This window comes from Trachinotus anak, unplaced genomic scaffold (genome assembly GCF_046630095.1).
Source record: "Trachinotus anak isolate AG129_WGS33_773 ecotype Australia unplaced genomic scaffold, CSIRO_AGI_Tana_v1 ptg000021l, whole genome shotgun sequence".
NCBI classification, from domain to species: Eukaryota; Metazoa; Chordata; class Actinopteri; order Carangiformes; family Carangidae; genus Trachinotus; species Trachinotus anak.
Window position 1 is genome coordinate 13,932,841 of NW_027273872.1, and position 11,076 is coordinate 13,943,916.

The 11,076-nt window shown below is 44.6% G+C and overlaps 1 protein-coding gene across 1 annotated transcript; it reads right to left on the reverse strand.

Annotated features, from left to right (window-relative positions):
* Window positions 1–959: 959 nt before the first annotated feature.
* Window positions 960–10,169, reverse strand: polr2b (RNA polymerase II subunit B). The gene is made up of 25 exons (XM_071458623.1): window positions 10,030–10,169; window positions 9,253–9,325; window positions 8,686–8,836; window positions 8,405–8,517; window positions 8,105–8,324; window positions 7,694–7,852; window positions 7,455–7,619; window positions 7,105–7,301; window positions 6,864–6,983; window positions 6,078–6,264; window positions 5,680–5,823; window positions 5,338–5,477; window positions 5,020–5,131; window positions 4,766–4,920; window positions 4,169–4,367; window positions 3,890–4,058; window positions 3,540–3,636; window positions 3,364–3,458; window positions 2,945–3,195; window positions 2,776–2,865; window positions 2,582–2,689; window positions 2,190–2,303; window positions 1,707–1,867; window positions 1,309–1,504; window positions 960–1,199 (listed from the first exon to the last, which is right to left on the reverse strand). The coding sequence occupies exons 1-25, from the start codon at window positions 10,046–10,048 to the stop codon at window positions 1,110–1,112; spliced, it is 3,525 nt and encodes a 1,174-aa protein (XP_071314724.1). The 5' UTR covers window positions 10,049–10,169; the 3' UTR covers window positions 960–1,109.
* Between the last annotated feature and the right edge of the window lie 907 nt (window positions 10,170–11,076).

Below are 11,076 nucleotides of genomic sequence, written 5' to 3' on the forward strand. Positions count from 1 at the left end.
TTGACTTGGTCTTGTTGAGAATGTGGGTACCAGGTTCAAGACTTCTGGGAGAGATGTTGACGGGTTTAGTGTGGTACAATAGGATGTCATCGGCATATAAACTAATTTTATGGTTAAAATGACTTGTTTGCATTGCAGTAACAATGGTATTTTGTTGAATGGCAGGTGATAGGGGCTCAATAAAAATGGCAAATAGTAGTGGAGAGAGTGGACATCCTTTTCCTGTTCCTCGCTGCAGTGTGAAACATTGGGATATAACTGATGCAGATGAGGAGCTGATTGGTTGTGATCCATTGAGCGAACGCCCCCCCAAAACCAATTTATTTCAAGGTAGCGTTGAGAAATGTCCAGCTGACCTTGTCAAAGGCTTTTTTTGCAGTTAATGATGTAATTATGGCATTGAGATGATTTCTTTGAGATAAACTGATGAGATTAAAAAGAAAGTGTGTTGATGGAAGAGTGCCAGCCCTTTATGAATCCTGTTGGGTCTGGTTGGATTAACAAGGATATGACTATTTCTATCTGGTTGGCTAATGTTTTACTTATTATTTTTAGGTTGCAGTTGATCAGGCTTATTGATCTATAGCTGGAAGTGAGGGTTGGATCTTTGTCTGGTTTGAGCAGGTTTGTGTTCATGTGAGTGGGTATGTTCCTATTGATTTGATTTCACTGACCATTCTGTTAAAGAGAGATATGAGCTGCCCTGAGCTGCTCTGTGGTTATGGGTTGGTCTAACATTGTGTCTTGTTCTTCGGATAGTTTCGGTAGTTCAATGTTTTCAAGCAATGTGTGGATATTTGATGTCTGTTTCTTGGCATGTTCATTGGTCTGTTGATGTGTCTGTTTGTTGGTCTGTTGAGATGCTGTCTGTTTTTTGATGCTTTGTCTGTAGTCTGGGTGTTGGTCTCTTGTTTGTTTGTGTATGACTAATGAGATCAGACCCATGTGACACAGAAACATCAGAAGAAAATCAGATTTATTGTACTTTTACAAAAACAAGTGAGACGACATGAAACTGTAAAAACATTGAACTAAACTTCTACTTTCACTTCCTTCTGATGATGTCACACTCAAAGTCTGCAGGGAGGTGTCTGATTGGCTCAGCCACTCTATGATGTCATCATTCGAGGAGCGATGCTCATCGACATCAATTCCTGGAAGAGAAGTTTACAGGCGTACGGCATCCGGACCAGAGAGATCTGAAAATCAGAGACAAACAATAAGAGGCAGGTAGACACTGATGTTCACCCGAGACTGGTTATTGATCAGGTTTACCTGTGTGTTGTGATTGGTTATGATTGTGTTTACCTGTGTCTTGTTGCGGCAGCCTCGACACTCATACGTGTGCGTCCGTGTGTTGGCGATGGCCATAAGTCCACACAGGTTACAGACGTGAACTTGATACGGATCAGATGCCTCAAACAGACGCTCTCGGAGGAACTGAGCTGCTCCATGAGCTATCTGACAATCACGCTCCATCTCCCCGAACCGCAGACCGCCATCACTGACGAGAGACAGAGAGATGAGAGAGAGAAACCCCTGAGACAGACAGGTTTGTAGGATCAGACGCGTTCAGTGCGGAAGCTTGGTTGTACTTGGAGCTGCCGTCTTCTGCGCTCTGCTGCCCGTCTGTCTCACCTGAATATCACAGTGTGAGTGTCTCACTGTGAGCACTGACAGATAACTCCGACAGGTGTGTCACTTACCGTGATCGTCCTTCCATTGGCTGCCTGTTGAGGATCTGGACGGGGCCCCGGGCCCTCGAGTGGATCTTATCGTCCACCATGTGCTTCAGACGCTGATAATATGTCGGACCAATGAAGATCTGAGACGTCAGTTTCCTCCCCGTGAACCCATTATACAGAACCTGGTCACAGATCAATAATCAATTATCAGTGACGGACAGATGTGCAGCAGTAACCTGTTCAGGTAAAATGGCTGACTGTTTTGAGTTTAAAATGTTTTAAGAATGTATCCCAGCATGCACTGGGGGAGAGGTGGGGCTAAGCTGGACAGGTAACTCTGTTTCAACTCTGTTTCAATGTTAAAAATCTGGTGTTAAATGTGATGCAGATCATGGCTGAAGGTTCAGGACCTGAACCGACCTCACACTGATATCAGTGACATCATCACACAGATGCAGGGTTTGTGTGTTTAACATGAAGTAAACAGTATGATCACACACTGACCTCATTTCCTCTCAGGTGGTATCCGTACTCAGACAGCAGGTTTGACACTTTCTGTACGTTAACGGCGTCATTAAATGGTGTCGCATCGCCGATCTCACCTTTGTTTGCAGACACCTGAAACAAGATCAGAGTAAATACACAGTACCTGTTCGCATCTGTCAATGTGTGAATATAAAGAACCTGCAAGTCAACAGAGGGAGTGACAATAACCCACGCCTTTCAAAATAAAAGCTTTTATTTGATTCTGTTTAGTGAGATTATTCATGAGTTTTATTTTTTCACACTTTCATCGAGCCTGATTATTACCATGATAATAACTGATTATCGCCTTGTGATCAGAACCCTCACTTTACGATAATTGATTATTTCAGAATATAATGATTGATTGCTACCTTTCCCTGCAGACACTCAATCAGATGGCCGACTGTCATTCTGGACGGGATGGCATGAGGATTGATGATAATGTCAGGTGTGATTCCCTCACAGGTGAACGGCATGTCCTTCAAGACAAAACACACAAACATTAGAGCATTAGAGAGAAACTCAGTTCACAGACTATTAATCAGACAATAAGCTTCCTGTTTACCTCCTGTCTGTACTGGATTCCACAGGTTCCTTTCTGTCCATGTCGGCTGGCAAATTTGTCTCCGATCTGAGGAATCCGGACCGAACGCACCTGCAGGAGACGGAAGCTTGTCAGAAAAAACCTCTAGTGTCAGGCGTCTCAGGCATTGTGTGGTGCTGTGTCCCCTCACCCTGATCTTGCAGAACTTGTAGCCCTCCTGGTTCAGGGTCACCATCACCTGGTCCACGATGCCAGTCTCACTGGTTCTTAGGAAGGTGCTGCAGTCCCTCTTGGTGTAGCGCCGGTTGGTGCTGTCCAGCTCGTCGTCGTTCTCTGGTAGTGTCACTGTCTTCCCGATGATCACATCTTCACCAGACACACGAACTCCGGGCGCAATCAGACCGTCATCATCCAGCTTGTCATAGATGGCGTGTCTCATACCTGAGGACGTTTGAATTTGTTCTCACTATGTGATGTAATGTTAGCCCCACCCACCACCAATATCTAACACCTGTGACTGGACACTGCTACCACACCTGGGATGAATGACAGGTGATTCCGGACTACAACTAACCAGCAGGCAGCAGATTTTCTGTAATCAGTTCTTACCCTGACAGGTTTCACGAGTCGGCTTCTCAAAGATCTCCTCCTGATCAAAACCTTTCTTTGACTCCTGCTCTTTGTAGGACCGATAGAAAACAGACCTGTACGATGAAAACAGCAGTGTTACACAAAGCGCAGACTGAAACAAACACTCAGGTGAAGTAGTAAGACCAGAGACTCACCTGAAGAAGCCTCGATCGACAGCCGACCTGTTCATGATCACAGAGTCCTCCTGGTTGTATCCTGTGTATGAGGCGATTGCCACAATGGAGTTGATACCTGTAAAACACAAAGAAAGGTTTCCATCAGAGACACAAGCTCTGCCTTGACAGGCAGTGAGTGGGGCAAACAGGTGCCTTCAACACAGAGTAAACACAAACAAACTCACCTGGTCTCAGATAAATATTTTAAATCATAAGACAGTGAGTAACTGGCTTCACCTGAGAGCACCACAGCTGTTTTTCTACCTCGAACTTCCTGAAATCATTTGGGATTTCTCTCAACTGTTTAAGTTATGTACAGGTGTGTTTACCTGCAGGCAGCTCTCTGAAGCGCAGGTACTCCATGGATCGGGTGGTGACCAGCGGTTTCTGAGGGTAGTACAAAACGTGAGCCAGTGTGTCCATTCGTACGTGGAAGTTGGTGATGTAGACGCCCATGGCTTGTTTACCCATAGCAGACTGGTATGTGTTCCTGGGAGACTGAAAAACAACAAATACATGACTTCATAACTCCATCACAGAAAGATGATCGTCCCATCAACACATCACAGGATTTCACTTTCTTTAAACTTAACCTCCCTGGTCTGTACCTGGTTGTGGTCGGGGAAGGGGATGATGGAAGCACAGACTCCGAGGATCATGGATGGGTGAATCTCACAATGGGTGTAGGTAGAGCAGTAGGCTACACCCTTCTCCTGGAGGTCATCAGGGGTCATGGCGAGCATCACTGTCTCCTCCTCCAGAGTGTCAATGTACTCAACCACGCCACTCGCCACCAAGTCCTGCCAGCTGAGCATCACAAACAACAACAACAACAACAGGTCAGCCAAGAGAACATATGCAACATTTAACAAACTCATGAGGCATCAACTAAACCCACATCATCAACTGGCAACATCTGCAGGAACAATCATGTCTCTGAGCTCTGCAGCATTTCTTCCTCCTCATGGTTTCCACTCTGATCTGCATCGTCACTGTGATTATTCAGTTTTTATTTTGCTCTGAAATTGTTTTCACTTTGATATCATGGGGAACTGATTATTAATTGATTAATTCTAAAGAAAAAAAAAGGCCTCCAGCTGATCCAAAATGCTGCAGGTTCAGTCCTGACAGGAACCAGGAGAAGAGATCACATCTCTATTGTGTTAGCTTCATCACAGCAGCAGACAAAAAAGCAGCAGTCTCACCTGTAGTTGTTGTACTCTCTCTCCTTCAGCTGATCAATATGTCGTCTCTTCAGCAGTAGTTTTTGTTTCTCGACGATCAGCAGTGGTCGGCAGATTCGTCCGGCGTCTGTGTAAATCCTGATCTCACGCTCTCTGATGTCTCTGATCATCGACACCTGAAACGTTCAGAAGCAGAAGGGAGAACGACCTGAGATATTCACCTGTTGAATGCTATAAACACAGGTTTCTACATTAGACGTGATCGGTGTTGTCACCTCGGATACGATGATGTCCATCTGTCTGCGTAGTTTCCTCAGTGTGTTCATCAGCTGCTCGGGGTCTTTGTGGATTCCCACCCAGCAGCCGTTCACAAAGATCTTAGTGGCACTAGAACATTAACAACACAATAAAGCCAAATATGACTCAAAGGTGATGCTGCCACCTGCAGGTGAATTTGAGACATGAACATCATCACTACAGAAAAACAAACATGTCTCCTCATCATCAGAGACACAGACAGAGGAAGGATGTTTCACATTAATATCAGCTGATGGATGAACAGTTTGATTCAACTTGTAAAATATTTAACTGACTCTGCGATGGCGGCAGGTGAGATCTCCTCCAGGTTCTCCATACTCCACTCCTCCAGAAACTCCAGGATGGGGGACGGCTGAGAGCCCACAGAGATGTAGGCCATGAGGGCCAAGTTCTTCACCAGACCCACAGCGTGACCCTGAAGCACAGTGTGTGTTCATCAATATACTAATCGATGTGATCAACAAATGAAGCTCAGGTGGAGTCTAGTTTTTAATCACCCACAACAAACAGAAGTCAGTGTGACACATTTACACTCATCTCTTAAATTAAACTGGATTCACACTGATGGTGGCTCTGAGGTGTCAGTGTATTTGTATTTTGTGGGTCCTGTGTTTCACCTCAGGCGTCTCGGCCGGACACACCATCCCCCACAGTGTGTTGTGAAGTTGTCTGGGTTTTGCCAGTTTGCCGTCTCTGCCAATTGGAGAGTTGACTCGACGGAGGTGGGACAGAGTGGATGCGAAAGTGAGACGGTTCAACACCTGCAAACAGGATAATTAAACAGGACCATGTTTAGATGACCCGGTAAAGACAGCCTGAGAGCAGCTCCACTCTAATGAAGATTAATCTGAAATCATCTGTCTGTCTGCACACATCTGGACCTGATTAAATCTGAATATAAGCTCTGACAAAGTAAGAAAACTAGACCTGCTCAGCTGTGAGCTGATAAAAACTATGATCATTACACTGCTCCTTTACAGGCTTCACATGGAGGCCTGCAGCCTGGTGTTCTCACCTGTGACACTCCGGCTCGAGCCTGGTGAGCTTTCTTGACGTCGCCCCAGTTTCCAGTGGCAAGCGAGTATTTGAGTCCATCTGAGATGATTCTGGTTTTAATGGCGAGCTCCAGATTGAAGTCTTTTCCTCTGTCTATGAACTTCTGAGCGTAAATCCTGATCTCCTTCAGTAGGTTCTTAAACATGCTGAACAATGAGAAGAAAAGGTCACACAGGTTTATCATCCCCACTCACACGGACAACGATTAAACCTCATTACACTTCATTAAACATGCAGAACATTCAATGTAAAAACAAGCAGATCTGTGTCTGTCAGGTGGGTTGTTTCATCTTGAGAATCTGCCTCAGTTCTTCCGTGGATTTAGTCTCAGTGTCTCTTCATGTGATCCCAGACTGACTCGTACACTGTACACGTGTATATCAGTTTACCCTTAACTTTTTCTTTTTATTACAACCAAAATGGTCGTTCTGATTGCAGACGTTTTAAAAAGCCATATTAAAGCCTTCATTTTTACAGCAATAAAACGAAAATGTTATGATCTAACACATGCATGTCATTAAATGTCAGCATGACTGAACTGGCCAAGGGACGTCTGCTGCGACACGTAGTTGAGTTTCATCACCTGACCAAACACTCAGCGAATAATACAAGATTATATTCAAGTTGTCTTGGCAACATGTTTCATACATCAGACGACACTGGACAACAACATGTGAAACCTACTGATGTGTATATGTGTTTTCTCATTGTTAAAGGTCAGTAGTGACAACAGTGAGAGCCCCACCCTCTGAACAGGAAAGCCAGTAATGGCCCGGCGAGGTCCAGCCTCTTGTTGCCATAGTGATCTCTGTCGTCCAGCTCCCGTCTGCCGAGAGCAGCGAGCAGCAACCTGTGGACCATGTACCTGAAACACAGGAATACACACCCTAATACAGAGTGATACACACATACTACACACTGACACTGATACCTGTACATCACCTGGGACTCACCTGTACAGGTGTATCATCCGAGATAGGACTTACCCTAAGAAGTAAGCTTTCTTGGTCTCACAGAAGTCACTGACTCCGACGTGTGGCAGCATTTCTTTCTGCAGCACTTCTTTTGCATATTTGATTCTTCGTTCTTTTGTCACTCCCGGTTTCGCTCCCCTGGAACCGATAAAGTTCAACGCCACATTCTGCTCCTGGATCACAAACGCTTCATCCAGAGACGGCTTCACCTGGAAACATAGTGACATCATTGGTGACATCAAAGCACAATAGGCCGGGCTAACACTGACTTCCTGCAGATTCTGCTCTAGTGTGTTAACTGCCTAATCTGTTAACAAAAAAAAAAAAAAAAATCATGATCAATAACCAATAATCAGACTGACCATCTCCATCATCTCAGGGTCGTCAAAGTCGTAGATGATGTGTTCCAGGATGTCTCTGTCTGACACGAATCCCAGTGCTCGAAACACGATGATGATGGGAACTTCCTGTCTGATGTATGGCAGCGTGGATACGATCCTCTGACCGATCGCACTCTTCTTCACTCCCTGAGAAACACAAGCAATACGTTCATCTATCAATAATCAACAAGCTCTGTATGCAGGCTAACGTCAGGACTCACCTGTCCTCCTCTGGCCATCATGCTGACCCAGATGGTGCTGGTGGGCCGGGATGAGTTTTCCAAACAGGACCGACACTCAGCTGTGTAGGCGTACTTTGAATCCTTCTTGGCAAAGACATACACGGTGTTGGTCGCCATCTTTTCCTGAGCGATCAGCACCTGAAAAAACCACCAACGCATCAGTCTGGAGATCAGAAAACCACCAACACACCTGTCTACAGATTAGGGGCCTCATTTAAAACCCAGAGTGTTGAGTTGGAGGTAGAGCGAACAGACCAGCTGAGACATTCAGGTTGATCCCACTCTCCTGTCTGTACAGTAACTATAACGCTATGGCCACCAGCTGTTAGCTTAGTCTAGTATAAAGCCTTTGGATGATGTCATATGGTGCACCATGATGTCAGAGCATACCTTCTCAGAGCCGTTGATGATGAAATAACCACCGGGATCGAGTGGACACTCGTTGAGCTCACACAGGTCTCGATCTGTCAGGCCACTCAGCAGGCAGTAGGTGGAGCGAAGCATGATGGGAATCTTACCAATGAAGGTCTTCTGGTGCTGGGTCTGCAGCTGGTCCTCTCCCTCCTTTATTATGGTCTTTGTAATGTCAACGTACAAGGGGGCTGAGTACCTGGAGGGGGGGGGTGACAAGGTGAGAGTAAACCGACGAGTTCAGACCAGGTAAGAGTGAAGAGACCTGGTGAGACCTACGTGAGGTTTCGAAGTCGGGCTTCGTTGGGCATCATAGGAGAAGGAGCTCCATCTCTCTCCCAGTGTGTGGGCTTCGACAGGTAGATCTGCTCAAACTTCAACAGGTAACGAGGCTGAAACACAAAACAGAGGTCAGAGTGATGTCACAGGGGCTGTAATTATCTTGAAACTAGAACCCTTCCACACTGTCCCTGAAGACAACTAAAACATCTTCCTATAAACCCCCCAGACCAGGTCCTGATCGAGATGATCTAGGCTAGGGTTCAGGTGTTGCTGCTCACCGGCTCCTCCACCTCCCCTGAGGTGTGCTGTGCTTCAGCCTGCAGGTCGATGGGCGGAGCGTCTTCCACAATCCTTTGAACTGACATCTGGATGAACTCATCGAATGAATCCAGCTGCTGCCGCACCAGACCCTTCTCGTCAAAATAAGAGCTGGAAGAAACCAGAGAGAGGCTTGTCAAAACAAGAGCTGGAAGAGAACTGACAGAGGCTTGTCAAAATGAGAGCTGGAAGAGAGCATAGTGAGACCCATCAAAATGAGAGTAGGAACACAACACGGAGAGGCTTATCAAAATAAGAACAACAACAGGCAATAAATGGATTTGTTAGACAAACTCTTTTCTGTTGAGATTCATGTCAACAGATATTTGACAATAACTGAACAATGATTATTGAGTTTATTTTTCATATCACACACCATATGCACTCCTGTAACTTTCACTTGAAAAAACAAACAAACAATTGTTTAATCAATAAGCTGTTACAGTGTTTATCAACTTCATCAATGATTATCAGGATTTTCTCTCAGGCACATCAACACAGGTGAGGTGAGATCCAGGTGAGTTTACCTGATGACGATCCAGCAGGCTTCCTGCCACAAATCCGGAGTGATTTCATCATCATCTTCATCGTATTGATTATCTGACAAATGAAATTCAGACAGTATTTCACTGATCAATAGACATTACCACTGACCGATATTTGAGATATTATCAGTGATCAATATCAGTGGGCTGACCCCTCAGCTCGTTTTTGTTTTGTTTCTGCTGTTTGTTGAAACTGAAGATAACTGTACACAATGTGAACAGTTTTTCACTGAGTAACTTACTAACTAACTAAACTACCAGGAACACCTTAAGGTCAGGTCCTGTTTCAGATAACTGTTGGTTGTAGTAGCTTTAAATACTGTTTGCTGATAATACTTCTGTACTTTTGTACAGTAGTATTCTGTACTGTACATACTTCAACGCTGTAGTTTTTGTATTTTTGCTGTAGTATCTGGAACTGAGCACTTCTTTCACCACAGACACAAACAGTGTGGTTGCGTTTCAGTCTGTGTGTGTTAACTTTCATATGTTTGTGTACTTTTAGTTAGTATTAGTATTAGTTTGCACCTGTATGAACCATTAATCACAGCAGCCACTGATGAGCTTGTTAGCTGAAACAAAGCACCGCGCCATTAGCGCTAGCTGTTATTAGCATGTTGGCCATTGGTTAGTGCTAGCAGACGAAGCTAACGTAGCTAACCGCTAACCAACAAGAAGCTAATGTTGTGTTGATAAAGTGTAACCAGCCTGGGTATCGACAAAGTTTAGTGACAGGTTGTGCAGGTGATGACGGCTCACCTTCGTCCTGATCGTACATGATTTATCTTCGGAAAATATTAAAATCCAACAAATGAAAACTCCGACACAACGCAACAAGACTGCGCGCCCCGGAAATTAAATGTCACTTCCGCGTCTCTCTTCTTCTTTAGTGAGGCAGAGGTGACGCTCCGCTGCCCCTCTCCGTCTGCAGCACGACACTACACATTTATATACACACACATAAATATACACCAGTAATCCTAATAATAACCGGTATCATGAAGCTGGTAATAAACTGGTTACTACTGTGTGATGTGTTTGTTTCATTGATCTTTTAATGAATCAGTTATCAGTTGGTAAATCCATAACGTTTTAACCGGTCCTCTCTGCGCATGCCCACAATGAGAGTTTGTGGCATGTGTACTTTGATTAGGCTCAGCCACAAATACAATGTAATCAATCTATCTCAGGCAAAGATGATAACTTAACAACGATTATTGTGTGTATATTTTTTTTATCACACACCATATGCTTTACTGGTGTCTTGTAACATCATCTAATCCTTGAGAGAAGAGGTCACTGTGAGATAAAACAGAGACACCTGCAGGTAAATGATGTAGCTGCAGCAGGAAACAGTGATTTACACCAAGGGGGGATACAAACAATGTTTTTCTCACATTATTTCTGTCATTTTAAGAAACCGATGATCCGCCATTCACCCCCACTTCACTCAGGGATTGGTCAGCTGGCAGAGGTAAGAGAGGAGGCAGGCATAAAGCCTCTCTGTCAGCTCTGAGACTGTGAACAACCGAGCTGGTCCTCTTGGAGAGACTGTTTGAAAACATGCACCAGCTCCCTCATAAACCAGCCTCAAGACTCATGACTGAGGAGAAAACCAAACAAAAACAATCAAATAAATACAAATAAACACCAAATAGGTCGTCTGCTTTAATTTCTTTTACATTAAATACTTCAGATGTGTCATTTTAATTTTCAGTCACAGTTGAAGATCCCAGTGTGTTTTGGTGGTCTGGGTGTTTCCTGTAGGTTTCAGGTACTACCGCCTCCATATTCTTATAAACCTGA

What these genes read in the sequence shown, in the direction of transcription:
- polr2b (XM_071458623.1), bottom strand. An exon ending in CCTTCCCCGACCACAACCAG is followed by an intron (nt 4,059 to 4,168) that starts GTACAGACCAGG and finishes GTTGTTTTTCAG; the next exon opens with TCTCCCAGGAACACATACCA. An exon ending in TTGAGTGTCTGCAGGGAAAG is followed by an intron (nt 2,304 to 2,581) that starts GTAGCAATCAAT and finishes ATCTTGTTTCAG; the next exon opens with GTGTCTGCAAACAAAGGTGA.